At 37.3% G+C, this 23,944-nt stretch overlaps 1 protein-coding gene across 1 annotated transcript in view; it reads right to left on the bottom strand.

Annotated features, from left to right (window-relative positions):
* Positions 1 to 1,303: 1,303 nt before the first annotated feature.
* Positions 1,304 to 23,944, bottom strand: part of LOC129278980 (helicase-like transcription factor) — a 41,716-nt gene continuing 19,075 nt past the window's right edge. The window contains exons 7-21 of the mRNA XM_064111134.1: positions 22,289 to 22,476; positions 21,759 to 21,829; positions 18,190 to 18,710; positions 17,289 to 17,444; positions 15,894 to 16,026; positions 13,974 to 14,112; positions 11,635 to 11,814; positions 10,758 to 10,885; positions 8,915 to 8,994; positions 7,026 to 7,127; positions 6,066 to 6,188; positions 5,212 to 5,324; positions 3,993 to 4,173; positions 2,992 to 3,072; positions 1,304 to 1,578 (exon numbers count right to left, since the gene is read on the bottom strand). Coding sequence (XP_063967204.1) covers positions 1,414 to 1,578; positions 2,992 to 3,072; positions 3,993 to 4,173; positions 5,212 to 5,324; positions 6,066 to 6,188; positions 7,026 to 7,127; positions 8,915 to 8,994; positions 10,758 to 10,885; positions 11,635 to 11,814; positions 13,974 to 14,112; positions 15,894 to 16,026; positions 17,289 to 17,444; positions 18,190 to 18,710; positions 21,759 to 21,829; positions 22,289 to 22,476 — 2,361 coding nt within the window. The 3' untranslated portion in view covers positions 1,304 to 1,413. The remainder of the gene's footprint in view (positions 1,579 to 2,991; positions 3,073 to 3,992; positions 4,174 to 5,211; positions 5,325 to 6,065; positions 6,189 to 7,025; positions 7,128 to 8,914; positions 8,995 to 10,757; positions 10,886 to 11,634; positions 11,815 to 13,973; positions 14,113 to 15,893; positions 16,027 to 17,288; positions 17,445 to 18,189; positions 18,711 to 21,758; positions 21,830 to 22,288; positions 22,477 to 23,944) is intronic.

Genomic DNA, 23,944 nt, shown 5'->3' with positions numbered 1-23,944 from the left:
ATCTGAGAAGTAACTAGTAATGGATGTCACGCATTCTAGTTCTTGTTCTAGGTAGCTATCGATGAATGGAGGGTTTTGTGAGAGTAAGGCAATGAACTTTATTCTCCCAATAGCCCTCCAATATTTCACAAAACACATCCATCGATATAAAAGTATGTAGGGACATACCAACACGTAAGAAACACACATGCATACACAAGAGAAAAAAGTGTGGAACATTGTGCACATTTGACTTTTAGACATACTTTTTTAAAGTGTTTCTGGGGCATCAAAAGTGCGCATTGCTACCCTATCCATTTTTTTATAGCCATGACAAAACATCTCTCCTTACTAGATATACGAAGTTCAACAATAGGGGGCGACATATCCCAGGTAGAGCCTATACTATTTAATATCACAAGTTAAGGAGTACAAAAGTATGCAGTCATATATTTTATTTTTGTGAATTTCTGCATTTTCATGACCATATTTCGGTCGAGCGTGATGGAAAAACCTCTATACACCAAACGTGACATTCACAGTAGTATAAAGTATGGAAAATTAGACTCCACTGAAAATAAAGTAGATTGGTTCAATTCATAAATTCAGAACTGTTTGGAACAAGGCCAGTTTACCACTGACTTCAATGGGGATAGGTACTGTAGTTAATGATACTGCCACGATCTTGGGCCTCCACGGACAGCTTCCCATCAAATTTGAGTACTAGTGGCTGCATGTAATCATGCTCTACCAAAATGTGGTATGAAAACTGCTTAAATGCACATAAAAATTAATGTAACACCATCGCTTCAGTACTCTGTAATACCAAACAATTTGAGTAAAAATAAAATCAGCTGCATTATACCTAAATGGAGGGAATGTATATAAATTAGACACTCTCGTAATATACATTGAATCATAATATTTTGAATAGTTTATTCCAAAGTTTTCCAATCCTTTTGATGATATCATCATCGCATCTCCTAATACCCTGTTGTTCATTCTCCTGAGGATGTTGATTTCTCTGATTCTGTTCCGCCAAGTGGATTCTACAATAATCATGTCGCAGCTGCCATCTTTATCCTTTCTGGCAATCTTGATGTCTCTGACTCAGTTCTGTCAACTGAACTCTACATTCCTTTCACTGCCATTACCATCATCTCTTACCCTGCAGATCTTCTGTTGGGCCTCGTCCATTTAATTTTTTCTGGATCTTCTGATTGCTATTCGTTCCCTTGAGGATTTTGATGTCCAGAACTTAATTATTTAAACTGAATTCTACCATCCTTTAATTGCAATCTTTATCTTTTTTGTTTATTATTAAAGCTCAATGGGTATTTTAATGATTCTTTTGTTGTCACTGAATCCGACAAACCTGTCGCTGCCATCAAGCCCTTTCTTCCGCGGACCTTCTGCAGGTCTTCTTTTCTGGTCCTACTGCTGGCTGTTCATTCCCATGAGGATCTTGATGTCCCTGACCCGGTTCTGTCGTCTTTCTTCAGGTGTTTGCTTTTTGCCGTCAAAGACGCTCTTCATCAACTGCCTCTTCTTCTCTTGAAGCTGAAGCATGGCTTCCTCAACGCTGTTACGCACCAAGAACTGTGACACAGACAAATAAACATTCATTCCCTTTGTCACAAAATCAGTAAAGAATATAATTTACATTTTACATTTGCAAATCGGTTTTAACCACAGAGTAAATAAATATAAAGAGATGAAGGTTTTGTCTTATTGAGACTTGCAATCAATTCAAATCAATTGAAATAATGGAAAAACGGAGATTCAATCATTTGTCATTTTCAGTACATGGGCTGGAGTCTATGGAAATTCATGTTAGGACACAGTCAGTCAATCTCCAGTGGGCTTAGACAACTTATAGGGTCAATATTAAGTTTTTAAAAATTCTTCTTTTTCAATAATGAATGGTAGGAATAAGGCAAATTATGCAGATTATAACCACAATTATGACTTCCCTGAGACACTAATGATGAAAGCATACAATGTTCAGACTACCATACAGTCCATTTTAATCTTCATGATTCGGGAAAAAGTAGCCTTGAAGAAATCATAGAAAATACATGGGGATGACGTTTCCTATTGTTGGTTACGTGCTTTGCATTTCAAGTATGCAAATCAGCAGGGGAGGCGGGAAAGTTAAACGGTGTGCAGTCATGGAAGAGTCGTTCGAATCATTTACCGTTTTCAGCACGCAGTGGACAAGTCACGCTTCTAAAAACTCATTTCTAATTTCCCTTCAGTTTTTACATGAAATTCACGATGTTTAAGTGATCATTGATGAATTGCAGCTACGTGGTTTTTTATTGCTGCTGAGATCAACTTTAAATGCAATTTTCCACAAAGTAGTGGATAAATGAACGAGTCTAAACACTGTGTCGAATGACTTTTTCGTATAAGATAATTGGAGATATAGTTTTTATATCAAGAACATTAATAAACTTATGTCTATCAATTAACCAATTTTGACAATCCAGGTATATACATGTACATTGTACCTTCCTTTTTCTGATTCCTGTTTTATCACAAATGTAAGTCAAAGGAGAAAGAGAGAGAGAGCAGAGAAAATGTCTTGTCCCTGCAGCTGAAGTACGGTGCCTCTCAAGGTAATATAATTCTAATTTATTAATTATGTAGTTCATATGTTTCTTTTGCAAAGAAAGAGGCTCAATAGGAAAATATTTATTTCCGGTTGAGCTAGCGAATTAGGAAATAATGATAACAAATATGCACATTGTGTCAGTTTTCCTTGAATCAATATCTTGCATCCAATTATTAATTTTTAAAACAATACATAAGGACTAATCACTGACAATGTGGTGTTATTGTCAATAATGCAGTTTTGCAGGAAAATTGGAAATTTTGAATTTTAAAGTCTAGAGATTCTTTATCAGTCTTCTATAACCTTTTCCTATGGACAAACGATTGCCAATTTGAAGAAGAAAAAAATCCTGAACAGACAAGAATGGACAAAACAACCCAATGAGCTTGACTTACTTTAGTAACGGTGACATCTTTGGTTTGTCCAAGCCGATGGCATCTGTCAAAGCACTGCTCTTCACACGCTGGGTTCCATGCCTTTCAAACAATACACACACATGAACAATCTATTACAACTGAGTTCATAGTAAAATCAAATGCAAATCCCAAATGCGCGCTATTGATTGGTTGAAAATCAAGTTGCGCTTGATTTTTTAGAGTTATGATTGATTGCAACTCTTTCTGCAACGGGCCCCTGTGTTCATAGTAAATTTCTGGTTGGTTGCTCCTTTCCCACTTCTGCTGTTTAGGGATGCCAATTGCCACTAAGGCTTGGTCAAAAAAAGTATTAACCATTCAGAAGGCCCCTTTCCTACAAGAAAAGGTGATTTCTGTGGCCGAAAATATGTTGAAAAGTCTGAATTTAGACTCATGTCTGAAAAGTGGCATCCCTTTCTGTTGAATTTAAAGTGGGATGAAGTATCTTTACAAAGCATACAAGCGTCAAGAAAGGACAAAATGGACACTCTTAGATGAGTAGACTCATTTGTCAAAACCCTGTTGCACGCACCCACCCACACATATATCTTTGTTTCCAAGGGGTGGTCTAATTGTTCCTATTTTGTTCCCCCTGTCCTCACAGGGTCAACATCTGAGGACGTCATAGTAAGGCTTTCAAGGATGATTGTTCTCATAAATTTTCTCTTGTACACTTGTCCTTAGGCAAATGGCTATAGATGGGCAGGCACACAAACAGACCCACTAAGATAAACACACTTTGACCCTTAAGAGATTGCTAGTAAACTTTATACAGGTTCTACATGTAGCAGATATAGCCTAGAAGCTGCCGTCAGATTTATCCCAACCCCTCCAGCCTTGAGGGAGAGCAGAAAAACTTCAGGCGAGTCTAGATCATCTCTGCTGATCTCTCTCACCGCGCATACATACACACACACACACACATCCCTCCAAACGTGATGACCTTTGATCTTAACTTAAGAGATGGTTAATAAACTTACAGGGTCAAGGAGATATAGCCTGGAAGCTGCCGTCAGGTTCAGACCGACCCCTCCGGCCTTGAGCGATAGGAGGAAGACTTGTGGTGAGTCTGGATCATCGCTGCTGAACTCTCTTATAGCCTCGGTACGAGCAACGCGTGACATGGAACCATCAAGACGGGTGTACTTGAAACCCTTCTCACTGCAAATGTCAAAGCGTGGTATTGAGAATATAGTCAACTTAGTAGAAGAAACACTGCATAAACTACATCAATGTCAGAGGCACTCTGTATCATTCAACAATAAGGCAATTTTTTTTCTTCAAAACTTCTGAAACAAAAGTCACAGATTGGACTGATTCAAAGTAATCTGTAGCACAAGACAAGACATGAAAAATATAAATCATAAATTGCTACATAACATACAACAGACAATTGCTTAATACAGAATGTTTAAATAAGGGCAATTCCATAACGCCGACCCGTCTTTCACGCCCAACCCCCTTTTTTTAAACTTCACTTCACTAATAGCTCAAGCCATGACAATTTGAGTGCATTCCAAACTGTCACATGTCAATATTCCGTTCCTTTTCTGTACACTTCCAAAGGGCTTTGGATATTACCACCCCAACTTTAGCCTAGGAGCCTTTTACAGAACACAGGCATTTCAAGGGATGAAATCCTGTTACATGTAGGCACCCAATTACCACACCTGGGTCGAGTGTGGCAATTGTAGATCAATGTCCTGCCAAAGGACATTGTGCTGCACTCAACCCAGGTGATGCAAATGGGTACCTTACAGGATGAATTTCTTGTATACAAAATCCAGAAAAAAAAATTATCTAAAATAGCAATTCTTCTTCTTTACACTGTGAAAATTTGAAGTTGTGAAGTTGAATAAAAGAAAAGATACACGAGTTTCTTGGACACTACTTTTTCAGACTGCTTGGAAGATTCACTGAGATTGCACAGTATGCACATCTCATGCTCGAGCGAACCCCAAACTTCAAACCTTGTTTTCTCCTAATTTGTTGAGCTCTTGATGAATTTCCTTTGCATTCAATCAAGTACAGGTACTTGTAATGGTTATTGTTGGTCAATTTTAACATATTATATGTCATTTGAAAGCTTAGGAAATGAATTTTCAAGCTCAATAAAATATTAACTTTGGTCGACTTATTGTTGGTTTTGGGGTGGCAGGTCACTTATTATTCCTGAATTACCCCCCACAGCAAACTTACCTGAGGGGTTTCTTCAGCAAGTCAAGGAATGAGGTGAACTGAGAAACAACAACACTCTTTGTTGTCTTGTCTGCTGCCCTCTGTGTCAGCAAACACTCCATCAATGCATCCACCTATGGACACATATGGACACACACATATATAAAGATTGTTTACCGGGTAGCATGAAGAAAACAATAACATTCATTTCAGTCTTTCATTCAATCATTCACCTTTCATGAAGAACAGTTATGGAAAATCTGAGATTTTCCTGAAGTTTATACAATCTAAAAGAGGTAAACAACGGAAAAAGGGAGTTGTTGAGATTTTTATTCAAATCATAATAATACAACAAATAAAAGTGGAAATTAACCAACTGAGCACCAGACATTATACAAATAATGCATGCAGCCGAGTGCGTTCGTGGAAATGCAGAGCACGCGAGGTTTCTTTAGATAGGTGCCGCACTGTGCACGAGCCGCTGGCGGCGAGTGCCCAGTGTGCACCATCTGAAGAAGCTTTCTCTGCATTTACTTTTACGCACGATAGAGCAAGTGCATTATTTGTTTTATAAAATAGCAACACAGAAACAAATTCTTAAAAAGTTACAGTACAGTTTTGTTGGACTTCTCCCAGGACTTCTACCGCACTGGTTTGCTTGAGCGTGCAATGTCAATTTTCGTTGCGCACCTTTTGCACTGCCGTGCATTGCACCAAAAAAGTTGGATGTCATGTGACGCGTATTGGCCAATCGCGATGCTTGAAATAATACACCTATTTTATAAAATGAGAATTACAGGTGGGTAATAGATCAAAATAGGGATTAGACCAAATACTATCAGAGATAGACCAAGACTATAACCCATTTGCTCTACCTTTGCACTCGAATGCCACTCTCCTTCTGCATCTTCATTTCCAGTATCCGATCTATCCTTTGGCACCATGACAAGGGACTCCCGGCTTACCGGGTGTCGGCAAAGAGGGCAGCGTGCACGTTCCTGAAATAGAAATAAGATGCCATGAGAATACAGATCACACATCTGAAGATGAAAATGCAAATTAGAGATTGAGTAATGATTAAAAACACAATGGATTAATAAAATTCCATTAAATCATTTAAAATCGATCATAAATTTTTAGAAAATGAAGTAGAATCTGACCAGAATATCAAATTTTCTTTACCATTTTTTTGAAGACCAAATTACAATTAGGGTTTTTAGTAGAGAACCATCCACTGGCAACTTATTGTTGGTTTTGGAGTGGCTGGTCACAATTTGTCAGAGGGGGATTTGATATCAGCGTGATGGGTATGTACCGTACTTAAGTCTGTAGAACAGACTACGACTACATGTAAGGGATAGGGAGATGGCTGCGAGTGCAAACGAAAATTAACATAATATGCATTCAATCACCCAGGAAATGTGTACTTTAATTAGAACAGATGTGGACTAAGCTGGAGTATGGTAACTATACAAATTAGCCAAGGAAACCGTGTTTCATAACAATTAGTCAGGCAGGGGGTGAAAGTGCATTGAGTGCCAATAAGAAATTTTGAGTGGTTCTGACCACTGTCGACAACCACGGTTACCACGCTGCTGTATACATCCCTATGATACCATTTTGTACAGAATACAGGGGTGTGAGTGGTCACAAATAAAAAGATCTGAAAAAAGCTGAAGAGTGGTTAAAAAGTCTGAAATAGAAAGAGCTCCCATACTTTTTGTACAGAGGAAGGCCAAAAATAAGCTGAAATTAAGCTGAAAATCAAAAAGAAAATCTGAAATCAGATAAAAATCTGAACTCTCACACCCCTGAGAATATATAGTGTGCAATACCTTTTCTGAGATGATTACTTCACCGATACACCTCTGACAGAAGACATGGGCACATCTTGTAATGACAGGATCTTCGATGGACTCCAGACAGATACAACACTCCTACAAAATAACAACATCAGTAATATGTTCAAATCCAGACCTACCAACCTTATACAACAACAAAAAAGTATTTTTGGAAGGAAAAAAATATTTTTTGACAAAAAAAAGAGTACTTTCAAATATTTGTCCCAACTTAACAATCGCCAGCCTGTTGTAGTGAGATCGGTGAAAAACATGTGAAATGACTCTACTTGAAAAATTGATAATTCACCCTATTAAACATGTGCTCGTAGGCAAGAATTTACTTGTTCTTTTCATGCAACAAGTTTACTGGCCCGACAGTGATTTTTACCAGTCTGGGACTGTCGGACCTGTGCTAGTGTCACACACTGTGTATAATGCATGTACATACTCCGTGATTGGAAATTTAAAAAAGTAACAAATCGTACAAAAAAAGTATTGGTGTATTCATAGCAAAAAAGAGGAACAAATACTCTACAAAGGGGACGGTTGGCATGTCTGTCAATCCTACTCGGGGGGGAAATTATACAGGGGCTCAAGGCATTTTCATCCCCAAAATACTCAAAAGAGCCCTGATCGGGTGCTCGAGCATTCAAGAATGTCTTGCTTTAATGAAAGGTATCCATTTACTACACCTGGGTGGAAAGTGGCAACACAGATAAATGGTGCGACTGCTACTTTGGGTGATTTCAAGTCCGGTGTTGGCCTTGGTGTTGGTGTTGAAATTTGGATTGCTTCCCCTAGCTCCAAAACTTATTCAGAGTTTGGAAAAATTGATCCAGATCACATTATTGACATCTCAACAACTAGTGAGTGACTTTTCGGGACCATCTTCATTTTATGTTTGGTGTTATTATCGTGTCAAAATTGACATAAAACCAACACCAAAAGGTCAACACTGAACTTGAAATCACCCATTGGAATTTGAAACCCGGACCTTGTGGTTCAAAGTCCGCAAACATATCCACTGAGCATGACACCTCTCTATATATTGTATTGAATTACCCGAAAGAGGCAGTTTGGAGACAAAACATACATGTATAGACCCGTATTCTGAAGTCAGGTTTAACTTAGACCACGGTCTAACTCTGTGCTAAAATTATGGGAAGCCAAATGTTTCAAAATCTTGTTTACAGTGAATGCTTCTCATGTTTACTGTGCTCTTTACTAATTCTTTAATGGTGAAGACAACTGTCATACTTCTCCTTCCCAGGCAGTTTATAATATTTTGGGAGTCAAATGAGCTGATACATGGAACCTCTACTGTTATAGATTTATGTAACAACTGGCTTTTCATAGTTAAACCACAACTTAAAACCAGAGTTTAAATTAAAACCGACTTCAGAATACGGGCCATTTTGTCTGTTTCAATGATTAACTCAACATAAAATATGTCAAAATGTCTCCAGCTGGGGTTCAGCTGTATGACTAGAGACCATAATATTCATACACCACTTCCACAAAAAATATTGTTTTCCTATTACACCTCTGTAATAATAATCAGTTCAATTCCAAGTTCATTAATCCAAATTATGTCACAAATAAATGCCAGGATTACTTCATCAGATTCAAGAGTAACGTGAAATCAGAGTTACTGACAGGTAAATAGTCATATATACATTGCTACAAATACTAGCTCAAATTACAAAGATTACAGCTGTAGTTAATAATAAAGACTGCCGTTAATTTTCGGGAGATACCAAACATATAATCTCCTCAGCAGGCCCATATTGTCAGAGTCATGATAAGCTCAATATGAGACTACTTCTGGAATTACATATGGTATCTCACTCAAAACCAGTCAATATGTAAGAAATCAATCTCACCTCATCAGCTCCTTGACTAAGGAACGAGACCAAGGTTGCTACCAGCTGAGCTCTTTCTTCATCCGTCTTCTCACTTGCATCTATCAATCAAAAGCAAATCAAAACAAAACTTTAAAAAATAAGATGAATTTGAGACTAGTTGCAACATGCAAACTTATAATTATCCAAAAGCTTAGTACTTATGTGTACTCTTATAGTACCCCTTTCCCACTGACAAAGTTTACTCTACCGCTGTACTATAGGTGGGGCTAAATGGCAAGTTAGCCCCACCTATCATCCAAAGTCAAGCTCTGCTCACTTTCTTTTCTCACAACATTTTTACAAAGTGGGCTAACCCCACCTTTAGTACAGGATTATTGGCCAAAAATAGCAGGTTTAGCCAAACATTGCAGAGTTAAGCATGACAGTCTGGTTTTTGGATGCTGTGAGAAAAGAAACCTGGCCAAGCCAAGGATGTTGCTCGACGTTTGCCCCTAGGGCAGCGGAGTCGGCGCTCTCGTCCAATCAAAGATAAGCACTCATGAGTGGGTTCCACTAGTCCGGGGATAATGAAGTTTGTGTGAGAAAAGTAAGCATTTCCTTTTTGGCAGAAAATGTGGCTTGTGAGAAGAGGAAAAAATGATAGTACGGGGTTTAGGATAGCCAGCGGATAGCAATAGTCTGGGATTAAGAAAAGATTGTGAGAAAAGGGCATTCGTTACCTGTCATAATAACTTCTGAGGATCAGGCTATGTGCATGTATTTGTTAATGGAAGTTCTGTATACATACTACACGTACATCCAACCCTAAAATAATGCTGAAAGGTGAGGATGTATTTATGCTAAATATGTTTGTTAAAAGATGCTATGTAGTCATTTACATCCAATGAACGCGGATTTTAAAGCGTTCTTGGTACAGTGGCAGATACAAATTTTGACCAACGCGAGTATGTGACATCGCTATAATGCATTAAAAAATGCGTATTGTTCTTTTGATGATAGTTATCAATATAGTTAAGATATTTTTAGCATGATATCGACAGAGAATTTTCTCAACAATAACTGCCCTAGTATGTATTCAGAACTTCCATGTACAAATACGAGCTTGGAAGACAGAGCACTGAGGGACAGCCTGAATTTATATGTAAGGAACTATTAAAGGTAATGATGATGAAAAAATAAATATCTTTTTTTCTTCTTCTGCAATATGATTCTCCCTTTAATACTTCAAAGTGTTTTGAATTTCTTACAGACCATCTGTTGTGTAAACATTTTTGCAACAATCAGAGTTATCCTTATTTCATGATAATGTGATGTACTATTTTATCATTTACCTTGCACATGTTCTCTGTAAAGAATGTTATTTGTAATTATTTCTTTGAGATTTCATCATCATCATTATCATCAATCAATCAAATCTTTTAAATCCAGTTTTGTCCCAGTGATCGACGGTGGCCGGATTCACCCGACACCCCCAGCAATCGCCCTTACCCCCTCCCCTTCTTTCTTAATAGTATGTGGAGCGTTGTGGCCTAGTGGATAGGTCTTCTGACTTTGAAACAGAGGGTCATGGGTTCGAATCCCAGCCATGGCGTAATTTCCTTCAGCAAGAAATTTATCCATTGTGCTGCACTCGACCCAGGTGAGGTGAATAGGTACCCGGCAGGATTAATTCCTTGAATGCATGAGCGCTGAGAGGCAGCTCGAGCTAAAGCCGGGGTAATAATAATAACAACGCGCCTCGGAATAGAATATTTCTAGATAGATGGCGCTATATAAATGCCTATTATTATTATTATTATTATGACAATGAATATCAATCAATAAATGAATACCATTATTATAATAGAATCATAATACACACCAGTAGCGTGGCATAGGTTAGCAGCAGCCTTAGCACAGAGAGCAGGATGACAACAGAGTTGTCTCAGTCTCATGAGGATCGCTAGAATATCACCATAGTGATCTAAGACAGTGCCTTGCTGGAAATATCTGAAACAGAGGAAGATCATACATGTACAGTACTATATTTCACTAAAATATGAATATACTTGTACACTAAAACAAACATTTGTCTCTATCATGGTGTACTACAAAACAAGATGGATTTTTGACTGCGCACAGTTAACATTTATGCCTCCACCATTGCCAGATGTATATATTACACATCCAACTTTTATGTTTGACCTTTGACCTTGTGACCCACAAATCATATCAGGGCTCCATAACACAAAGCATAACGATTGATTGTAAATCGTAGTCAATGCAATCAATCGTGAAAATTTGTACTACGATCATTGCTAAGCTTTGTGTTACGGGCTCCAGATCATCTTTGTTCACACAGGCATGCATGAGCCAAGTATAAAATTGATCCCTTGAACAGTTCATCAGTTATCAGGAGAGATATTTTCAGGTATTTATCGACCTTTGACCTCAAGACCCCCAAATTTATCAAAGCCATCCTCCCTCAAATAAGCATACATGAACTATGAAGAGATAATTCTTTGAACATTCCTTCAATAACGTGAGAACAGGTTATTTCCATGTATGTAATGTGACCTTTGACCTCATCACCCAACCTCCACTTTGGCCCAAACATTGCAATTAAAACAAAAATATTAGAATAAAAGGGAGAATGCAACTGTTAAACGAGGAAATTGATGGTTCCCTATGCGACTTGAACTTTTCAAGCAAACATCACCATGACCCGACAGAACCAAATGAAAAGAAAGTCAACTCACTTGCTGACGGCCAGTCTGCCATCCTTCTCCATGGTCTTGTAGACCTCTTTCTCGTCATCGGAGAAGTCCACGTACTGGAGGACGACATTCCGAGCCGGTAGATCCACAATAGGTTTACCGTTTAACTTCTGGGATTTCATCCGACGCAGGGCGAGAGTGTTCATCAGCTTACGCACCCGGCTGAGGAAAAGATGAGAAGAAGATGAGGAGGAAATTAAGGAGTCTCTCATTACAAAGAGATTATGAAAATAGAACAGACCTGGGTCCCATAACAAAAGTTAGCGATTAATCGCACGCTTGATTTTCATGATTGATTGTACATTTCAGTCAATGCAATCAATCGTTGAATAATGTTCTATAATCATTGCTAAACCTTGTGTTACAGGCCACAGTTTGGAGTTATCTCATGGACAAGTTTGTTCAAATGGCCTTTCCTTTTTTGCATTAGGATAGTCACATTTCAAAGCAAGATATTATGTAAGCATGCCTGACATAGCAAGATTCAGAAATTGCAAAGACCAGGCGACGAGAATAGCACATAATAAGAAATAAAAATTTGGGGGAGGAAATTAAGGTGTCTCTCATTGCACAGAGATTATGAAAATAAAATAGACCTTGGTCCCGTAACACAAAAGTTAGCAATTAATCGCACGCTTGATTTTCATGATTGATTGTACATTTCAGTCAATGCAATCAATCGTTGAATAATGTTCTATAATCATTGCTAAACCTTGTGTTACAGGCCACAGTTCGGAGTTACCTCATGGGAAAGTTTGTTCAAGTAACCGTTCCTTTTTTTCGTAAGGATAGGCAAATTTCAAAGTAAGGTATTATGTCAGCATGCCTGACATAGCAGGATGCAGAATTGCAAAGACAAGGCAACGAGAATAGTATGTCAATGAACACTTTATAAAGGTATTTGTTGCATATCTACATTGAATGCATTAGTACGTTGCTATTATAATGTACTTGGCCAACTGTTAAATACCAGTTGCTAACGGATGCATTGTTGCTTTCCATTGGATCTAATAAAAGCAAAATTGAAAAGGAATGCAATCAACAACCAAAGATATTTCATACTGTTCTGTGATACTTACTCTATGCCAGCAGAATCATTGTTAGCAATCGGTCTCCCTATGATCCTCTGCCACCAGGTATGATTTGATTTAAAGGGTTCCAACCCAAGGTATGCAATCAATGACCAAAGATATTTCATACCGTTCTGTGATACTTACTCTATGCCAGCAGAATCATTGTTAGCAATCGGTCTCCCTATGATCCTCTGCCACCAGGTATGATTTGATTTAAAGGGTTCCAACCCAAGGAATGCAATCAACGACCAAAGATATTTCATACTGTTCTGTGATACTTACTCAATGCCAGCAGAATCATTGTTAGCAATCGGTCTCCCTATGATCCTCTGCCACCAGGTATGATTTGATTTAAAGGGTTCCAACCCAAGGAATGCAATCAACGACCAAAGATATTTCATACTGTTCTGTGATACTTACTCAATGCCAGCAGAATCATTGTTAGCAATCGGTCTCCCGATGATCCTCTGCCACCAGGTATGATTTGATTTAAAGGGTTCCAACCCAAGGAATGCAATCAACGACCAAAGATCTTTGATACTGTTCTGTGATACTTACTCTATGCCGGCAGAATCATTGTTAGCAATCGGTCTCCCGATGATCCTCTGCCACCAGGTATGATTTGATTTAAAGGGTTCCAACCCAAGGAATGCAATCAACGACCAAAGATCTTTGATACTGTTCTGTGATACTTACTCTATGCCAGCAGAATCATTGTTAGCAATCGGTCTCCCGATGATCCTCTGCCACCAGGTATGATTTGATTTAAAGGGTTCCAACCCAAGGAATGCAATCAACGACCAAAGATCTTTGATACTGTTCTGTGATACTTACTCTATGCCGGCAGAATCATTGTTAGCAATCGGTCTCCCGATGATCCTCTGCCACCAGGTGTGATTTGATTTAAAGGGTTCCAACCCAAGGAATGCAATCAACAACCAAAGATATTTCATACTGTTCTGTGATACTTACTCTATGCCGGCAGAATCATTGTTAGCAATCGGTCTCCCGATGATCCTCTGCCACCAGGTATGATTTGATTTAAAGGGTTCCAACCCAAGGAATGCAATCAACGACCAAAGATCTTTGATACTGTTCTGTGATACTTACTCAATGCCAGCAGAATCATTGTTAGCAATCGGTCTCCCTATGATCCTCTGCCACCAGGTATGATTTGATTTAAAGGGTTCCAACCCAAGGAATGCAATCAACAACCAAAGATATTTCATACTGTTCTGTGATACTTACTCTATGCCAGCAGAATCATTGTTAGCAATCGGTCTCCCTATGATCCTCTGCCACCAGGTATGATTTGATTTAAAGGGTTCCAACCCAAGGAATGCAATCAACGACCAAAGATCTTTAATACTGTTCTGTATAGGGGTACCTATGGAGACAAAATAGAAAGACGCCAAATATAATTCTGAGATATATGTCAGTTTATGGTAACAATCTCAAAATGACCACCCATTTTCATTTTTGCACATATGAATACAAAATATTTGCCAACTGATTTTGGTAGAGAATGTGTATTGTTAAGAAACAATAATAAACAATAATAAAACTGTCCACATGTGCTCATCTGTTTTGGTGTTCTTTAGTGTGATTGTTTTTCAGCTGAGATTTAATTTCACATAGTCAGGCTTATGAAAATGTACCAGTGCCCCATAGTACAAAGAGTTGCGATTGATCCGATCAATCACACAACTATGGACAGCCAGTAACGTCAACATCTAATATGCATGATTGTTCAAAATATGTTCTAACTATGATGCATATTCATGTATTCATTGTTTTCTTGAAAATTCACTGTGCTTCTCTTTGTTTACAAAAGTTCCTGTAAAAAATGATGACACTGATGGATTTCCATAGAGTCACGATTGATTGGATCAATCGTAACTATTTGTAAGACGGGGCCCAGATCTAATCAATGATGAAATGGGGACAATTAACTTGGATTTCTCATAAAAATCATTGTTTTCTGCTGCTACATTCCTTTTAATAGCAAAAAAGGGAAACATGAGAAAATACTAGAAGAGAGGATGAAAACTACCATGAGATTCCATTACTTTTTCATTTTTAGGAAGGACATTTTGGAGGGAAATAGTGCAAAGAATTGTATCTTCATATGCCCCCACATTCTACATATAATATAGATTAAGTGGTATAAGACCAAGTAGATTTTAAACAAAATGGGAATAGCTTGCCTGGAAATCAGACGAGCTACATGTAAATGGCAATTTAACCAGTGGTTCATAGATGATCTGGGGCTCATTTTTTATAAAACTTGTTAAAATAACTAATTGGCAATGACAGATTAAAGCTACCGAAATCATTAATAAGTTAACTTATACAGTGCATCCCACAAAAAAGAAAATCCGTTTTCAGAGACAGATTTCACAATTATCATATACTGTTTACTATAAACTTGATATTAATGGTAACAGTGGAATCTCACCTTTAATATGAGACCAACATCTTAGCAAATTTTTTGTGCATGGCGGATTACAAACAATGAATATTGAGGCATGTCAGAAACGATTTGCGCAGAAACTCACATGTGAATCTGAATCCAATCTCATTTCAGAGATTAGTGAGAGAAATTGATCAAAGAATACAAAAAAAATTCTGAGCCCATCGCCAAAATAGCAAGGTTGTCGTATCACGAACCAGTATCATTCACCTTTTCTGAGCAACCTGATTTTGACATTAAAATTTCTAATTCGTCTTGCTCATTAATGCGTGAAGTGTTTGTCTCATATTAGGTATCAAAATATAGAGGAATAATTGGATTGTATGATGATGTAAATGAAATGTCATGATTCATTGGAAGACCGGTAGACCCCAGACAACCAAGTCCTCAAGCAAAAAGGGCACTTGTTTTGGCCTAAAGTCTCCAGGTGGGTGTTTCATAAAGCTGTTTGTAAGTTAAGAGCAACTTTAAGAACGACTGGTGAACCTTTTTTGTGGTAAATGGTATACACCATTGGCGATGGTTAAGCGCGTACATGGCGTGAGAGAGGTTCACCAGTCGTTCTTAAAGTCGCTCTTAACTTACGAACAGCTTTATGAAACGGCCCCCAGATATTTGGAAGGGCATTAAGGCCATTCTGAGGGCATGGCCATGGCCTTGGGGTAATTTGAGCCCTGCAGTTTTTACTTTAATACCTGTGAGAGCCCATTTACATCTGGAATTGAGGGCGTGTGCGGCCTGTGTCTGGAGGGTGCCATGGTTCCTGATGGTATGGGCTTCGTCCAGAACTATCCGAAGCCACTCCACCTTCTGAAGGGTAGATTTCTCCTATTTAAAGTCACAATCAAATATTGTCTCATTACTATCCAAAAAGAAGGGTTGACATGAGAAACAGTCTTAATCCACGATCGCTCAATACTATCATAGGCGAATGAGTCTTCTGAAGGGTAGGGTTCTATCTAAAGTCAATCACATGCTTTCTCATTACTAACCAAAATTAAGGAGTTCACATGAGAAAACAATCTATTTTCACAATCATGGAATTTTACTAGTTTTGGCAAGCTCCATATCTAGGAAGGAAAGTTGCATCCTCGGTCGAAACAATGTTTAGTCCACCAGATGGATCAGGGAGGCTTTCGGCATTTGTGGGGAACAGAGACTTAGGACAATACACTCTCTGTTGATGTCTAATTATAAAGCGTTTTTGTGCACCATCAGCAACTTCGCCATCTACATCTACGACAAATGTCTGATGAAGCTTGTAGTTTTGTAAGTGAAAGCAAGCAAAAACAGGTAAAATTTCATGATTGGGAAAAAGAGAAGAGAAAATCCTTTCTTATCATCACCCCAAAGAAATGAATCTTTTTTTGGTGATAATAAGTTACCGATAAGACTTATGTTCTGTTTATGTACCTATACGGAGAGTGATTCGCTGTTTAAACAGGAATATCAAACCAGAAATCCATTAATTTACCTTTGCAAAACTGAATTCATGTTTTGGCTGTGTACAAAACAGAATTTCTATTTTAGATCAAGATTGAAAGGGAATAACAGGCTTTCAAAAATTGAAAAGACTGATTTTTATATGGAAAATCACTGTCCCTATACCTAGCGCCAAAAAAATGTCTGCTAAATGCTATAAATGCTATAAATAAATATATATCACAAGGCCAGAGTCATCACATATATTCGGAAAAAAAAATTTAAACGCTATCATCAGGTGTTTACGGTTTACAAGTAAAGGTAAACTCCCAACCCCACCAAAAAATGGTGTTACACTTGGTCAACACCATGAAAAAAATCTTTCAGAATCAAGAAAAAGTTAATATTCTTCGTTTTTTGGTAGTTTGCATTCCGACTATTAAAATCAAAACAATTTCAAAGTATGGAAAATAGATGGCCATTTCATGAATATGAAAGTACAATGTGGAATATCTGCAAATTTGGGGGAAGGTCCCCCCCCCCCCCCGGCCCTTGATCTATATAAAGTTAAACACTTATGAAAACAGGTAACCGTTTATGATAATACCAGTCGTTTGAGCACTGTTTAAAACGTTTTGACTCAGTCCTCATCAACATTATCATCATACCTTCTTGGCCTTGTACTCAGCAGCCATGGTATTATACGTAGTGATGACAACGTCTTGTTGCTTGAGATAATCGGCCTTCAGTTTCTTCTTTTCTGCTCCATAGTACAGACACACATTCACCTGGGCCTCATCAGAAACATGTTCACTGAATTGATCCTTAAAAAATATATTCAAATTTTCATTAAATAAAACCCAACCAACAATAAAAAGTGCACACATTGTAGCTAATGATTCCTAATTCTGTTTGATTCATGAGATTGGCTAATGGACATAGGTCCCCCGGACGGGGATCGAACCCCAACTTTCATGTGTCAAGTCAGACACCTTAAACAACTCACCTTCTCACAAACAATAAAAATTGAATAGATGGAAAATAAGCATAAACCTTTATGATTGTGTCTTTTCAACAAGGATAAAAAATTGGGACTGTTATTGACTATATTCCTATTTTTAGGTAGAATTCAGGATATAAAATCTTTTTAATGATGCAAGATAAAATCAAAAATAGGGCCTTAAATTTGACTAACCTTCAATCAAAGTTGGATCATTTGAAATGGTCGACCATGCCAATGAACAACTCTCATATCCAAGCCTTCTGTAGAATCATCAGGCCTAATTCTTTCACCCCTCTCTCTTCTAATAATTTATGAATACTATCCATTCAAAGTAACTTTATTATTCCCTCACTTCTCTTTTTCTCATTTTTTCACATCAAACCATTCACTATCATATAGAAAATAGAATTTTGATTTGAATACCGTTGGCAAAAAATAAATAAAATAAATATAGACAACTAATCTACAAATACTTAAAAACCAAATAATTTATGGAGCTTATCAGTTAACCACAAATTCAAAGACTTTGAATATTAGATATGCTAAGAACCTATTTCTATACTCACAATCCAGTTTGAAAGTACAGACAGTGGGCAAACTATGAGGGTAGTACGGGGGCCCTTGGCATCTCCATTTCCAACGTGACCTATGACCCCAACTCCAGTTGGTTTACTTGGGCCAGGTACTGCGACATTTGATGGACCTGGTGCAGAGCTCGATGCTACTGGTTTACGAGGGCCAGATCCTGAGTTGATTGATGGGCTAGTTCCAGCATGAGAGATGGCTAACTTACTAGGGCCAGGTCCTGAGGCATTTGATGGACTAGGACCCGGCATTGAGTTGATTGATCGGCTATCTACAGTGTGAGAGGTCATTGGTTTACTAGGGCCAGGTCCTGCGGCAATTGATGGACCTGGTACTGTGTTGACTGTTACGCTGGGTCCTGGTGGAGGAACCACTTCTTGGATAGTAGACAATGTCTTTGATGCATCTCCTGCGGGTGTCTTCTTGCCCTTTCCTTTACCCTTCGTAGCACTCTGACCTTTGACTTTGGGAACTGCTGCTGATTTTGACTGCTTCTTTTTAGCTGAAGCAAAGAATAAGAACAGAATAACCTCGAGTCAAGGATGTTCTTCACTACAAAACTGGCAACCTTAATTGTGAAAAAATCTGATTCTTTATTCCTTTTTATCATATTTTCAAGCCTTCATCCTCTTTTTCTTTAAGATTAAAAAAACATACCAAATATCATAATTCATACAAGTTTTAAGATCTTATTTCGTGTCATTTTCCCCTTGAGAAAAATCCTACTTATTGGCAAATCTGTTACTAATATGTTGCAAAAAAAAAAATCTTAATCGATATACAGTAGTATCAAAGAACTTATCAACCATGATAGCCCAAATTTGCAGAGGCTGTTTTGAATCTAAGCTAAGAAACCATGATTTATGCAGATTTTATGCATTTGTACAATCTGCATAATACTTTTATCACAGCACTACATGTAAATTCACGCCTGTCATTATTAACCCTTTGAACCCTTGATTATTTAGGACGGTCATGACCCTCACCCTGAATTCTTTGTAGATATCGAGATTATTGGCAAAATGAAGAAATACATGACATTTGAAATATAAAATGATCTCCTATACTCCTTGGTAGGGTAGTATAGTTTGGTCATTTGTTTTGTGCTACAAATGAGAGTCAATCGTCGACAAAATTATTAAATGAAATTATTGACTGAATATCTCTAAAATAACGTCATTTTTAAAAGGTCACCTGATACCAGAACCCTTGCTTTTCAAACCAATTGACTTAAAGCCGCATTCCAACTTTTAGGGTGTATGTTTTTCGGGTTCAAAGAGTTAAAAGGGTACTGCATTAATGAGCCAAGTGTAAATGTCGAAGTAATAATAATAAACCGTAGACTATTTTATTCAAAACAGTGGGCTCATTAATGCTGTAACCTAGTAAAAAGCATCAATTTAGCGCACTGTGATAAATGCAATGTATTTATTACTGGAGGCTTTCTTATTACATACCCTGAACATACATGTACATGTAAGCCTAAGTGTAAATATTACATAAAATCTGCATAATAGTAGAGCGGATTAGCCGAACAATTGTGCAAATTATGACTAAAGCATGAAACTTTCACAAGTATTAGTATATGCCGTAAGATTTATTTTAAAGATGGGAGGTAAATTTATAAATGCCATTTTCGGCCGTTGCCATGGCAACGGATTAATTTCTCCAAAATAACATGCATTCCCATGTAAATGGTAAATAAACATGGTATAGATGACCAAAATAATAATTTCAGGCTCCCAATTGAATACATATGATATTTAGAAATATTCAAGATCATCAAGATAGTTCCAAATGGTCTGTTGCCATGGCAACGGCTTGTTTTTCCCCAGCAAAGTAAAAACATTGATAAAAAAACGTTGTAGAATATGATTTATCTTTAATAATTTAATTTAATAATTAATTTTGGTGCTTTTCTTGGGGAAAAAGAGTTGTTGCCATGGCAACGGCCCATATGCAACATTGATATTTATCATTCAATTCAAGCATTACCAAGGCAATCTCAAATTTCATCATTCTAATGAACTAATGCGAAACACTGTAATCTTTGTTCAAAATTAAATGACTGGGTCAAACCTTGAGTTAATTGTTATAAATTGCATTTTCCACCTGTCCATTATCATGTCAACCATGTTATATTTTTTTTTCAAATCAGATGTTATTTGGTTGCCATGACAATGGATTTAGATATTATTTGCATGTTAACAGCAAACAGCAATATCTATTCTAATCCTAAAATTAAGGAAAATGAAAGAAAAATCAGATTATACAGTCCTTTTTTAAATCAAAACTGGTACTGTTCTTGGGTAAATGATCCGTTGCTATGGCAACAGGCCATTTGGAACATTGATATTTATCGTTGAATTCAAGTATTACCAAGGCAACATCAATGTTTATCATTTTAATTAGTTCATGCAGAACACTGACTGTATTATTTTCCCCTAAATTAGTTGAGTAGGTCAAACCTTACGCATGTACATTAAGTTAATATTCATTGTATTTTTCACCTGTTGTTAACCTTATCATCCACTTTTTAAAAAAAATTAGATGTTATTTGGTTGCCATGGCAATGGCTTAAGATGTTATATTTATAAATTTAGTCACAAACATATCTCGATTAGTACCTTTAAATTTGGGAAAATGGAATGATGATCATACCGTACATGTATTCTACATTTTTATCAATATTTTTACCTTTCTAGAGAGAAATAAGCTGTTGCCATGGCAACAGGCCCTTTGTAAAATTGTTCCTTTTTAAATTTAATTCAAGCATAACTAAGGGAACATAATTTTTTATCTTTATAAAGAACTCCTGCAGAACACTTTTTGTATATTTTGTTCAAATGAGGGGGTCAAAACTTAAGCATACAGATTAAAGTCAATTCCAATTGTATTTTCCACCTGTCCATTGTCTTGTCAACCATGTTATTTTTGTAAACTAGATTATATTTCGTTGCCATGGCAATGGCTTGAGATGTAATTTACACATTTAGCAACCAAAATATCTTTGTTAAGCACTGTAAAATTAGGGGAAATTAAAGATAAATCATTTTCTACAAGGTTTTTCAAACAAATATTTTTATTTTTCTGGGGAAAAACAAGCCGTTGCCATGGCAACGGACCAATTGGAACTATCTTGATGATCTTGAATACATGTATTTCTAAATTTCATATGTATTCAATCGGGAGCCTGAAAATTATCATTTTGGTCATCTATATCATGTTTATTTACCATTTACATGGGAATGTATGTTGTTTTGGAGAAATTAATCCGAAAATGGCATTTAAAAATTTACCTCCCATCTTTAAAATAAATCTTACGGCATATACTAATACTTGTGAAAGTTTCATGCTTTAGTCAAAATTTGCACAATCGTCGTGATTTTTGGAGCTAATCCGCTCTACTATAAACCATGTTTTCAAAGCACAGAATCAAAACCAATTTTGTGATTTGGGCCAATGTGTCAGATCCTTTCATACAAAAGTAAAGTGCTATATAAGAACTAAAACGGAGATCATACTTAATATGTTATACACATGTACATACCTTTCTTTATAGGTGATGGATTATCATCTGAATCATCACTGAAGACAAACTTGACATTAGCAGCACTTGCCCTGCAAAGAAACATCACCAAACAAATGTTCCTTAAGAGAAACACCAGTTGTGGTAACTACTGTATTCTCAAAATGATTTTCAAGTGCAGAACATGCGTACCCTGTAGGAAGAAACTCCTCTAATGCTTGAGTGCCTGGGCATCCCAGCTAAAGCCGGGGTAATTATAACATTATCATGTTTAAGCAGGGCCCGCTGGAGGAACAGTTTTTGGGGTTGAATTTGCCACCCTGAGAAAATATGATATTACTATTATCATTATTATCCCACCATCCAAAATTCCTTATATACCCCATGGTGAAATGTTAGCCTCTCCTACAGTACCATCATGAAACCCTTCAATGATCATCCAACAGTAACATATCCATTCAATTGAAATTAAGGGAATATTTAAACAATGTATTAACAAATAAATAAAGGAATAAGCCCAAGGGGGAGGGGTGAAATTTGAATCAAATTACCTCTTGGGTCTACCGGTGGCTGTGACTGCTGCAGTGTTTGAGGAACTTGTGACAACAGGTGCTTCATCTTTAATGACAATTATATCTTTACTATTGGGACTTGGACTATCCTGTATTACTATCACCTCCTCTGAAATGACAGGTATATCCTGGGAATCCTTGATCACCACTACTTCATCTACCACATTCTGTAAGATACAAATCAAGAGAGAGTGCAGTTGATATAAGGCATTATTACCTATACAAGGTATTTTAGCAGATAAATAAGTCATATTTCGTTCGCTACTTTCAATCCGAGACCATATCAACGAGGTAAACATTTGCCATGTTGCCCTCCCCTGGCATTGCCCATAGGTATTCTGTACAAAACAGAGGGCAATATTAGCCATATTTTTGCTAGTGCGCTTGCGCAGTAGGGGCCTCTACTTCAGTATTTGGGAAATCTGACTGGAACCAGTTTGTGAACCAACGCATTGTAGATAATGCACGGCGCGGCCAGCGCATACACGACCGTAACCCAAGCGTAAGATTTCTACGCGTTGAGTGTATGTGCACGCCAGGCTGGATGCAGGACTGGAAGGTAACAATTTACGTCACAATTGCTTATTAAGGGTTACTTCGCTAAGTTTGTGAATAACCTGAAATCGGAAGTATAAAAGCAAACAGGCATATAAATTGTTCCAAATAATAGTTTGAATTACACATTGTACAGCCTTAGGTAATAATATTATTGACTGGCTCTTCTTTCGGGAAACATCAAATATGTTACCCTTCAAAGAACCATATTGCCCTCGTCTAAAGACTTGGGCCAATGTGATCCTGTTTCGGGTGACATATTTGATGTTCCCCTCAAGGCCAGTCAATATTATATAAATATTAATCTGTTGGAAGGTCAATATTGAAATAATATTCGATAATATAGGACTATCCTCTATTACTATCACCTCCTCTCAAACGACAGGTATATCCTGGGAATCCTTGATCAACATTACTTCATCTATCACATTCTGTTACATACAAATCACGAGAGAGAGTGCAGTTGATATAAGACAATAACAAGTGGAACGCCTCTGGCAGTCTCGCCTGCATTACGCAATTTAATATAGCAGCAGTGCTAACTTTGAAAACTTCTATAAAATAATCATTCACAAAAACACCATTCATATGGTCAAATACACCCATGTCCACATTTCATTCACTCTATCCATAAACTTTCAAAGTTATGATGGCAATTCAACAATTACCCCAACATGGCCTAAGTTTATTGACCTTAACTGACCTTTGACCTTGGTTTTGTGACCTGAAACTCACAGGGGATTATTTAGTGATACTTGAATACTCTTATATCCTAAGTTTTATGAAATAGATCCATAAACTTCAGAGTTAGGATGGTAATTCAACAAATACCCCCAACACGGCCAAAGTTCATTGACCTTAAATGACCTTTGACCATGGTCATGTGACCTGAAACTCGTACAAGATGTTCAGTGATACTCGATTACTCTTATGTCCAAGTTTTATGAACTAGATCCATAAACCTTCAGAGTTAGGATGGTAATTTAACAAAGACTCCCAACACGGCTAAAGTTCATTGACCTTAAATGACCATGGTCATGTGACCTGAAACTTGCACAGGATATTCAGTGGTACTTGATT

Source organism: Lytechinus pictus, chromosome 16, assembly GCF_037042905.1.
Source record: "Lytechinus pictus isolate F3 Inbred chromosome 16, Lp3.0, whole genome shotgun sequence".
Taxonomy (NCBI): Eukaryota; Metazoa; Echinodermata; class Echinoidea; order Temnopleuroida; family Toxopneustidae; genus Lytechinus; species Lytechinus pictus.
The sequence above is the reverse complement of the archived record's forward strand: the minus strand, read 5'-3'. Positions and strand labels throughout refer to the sequence as shown.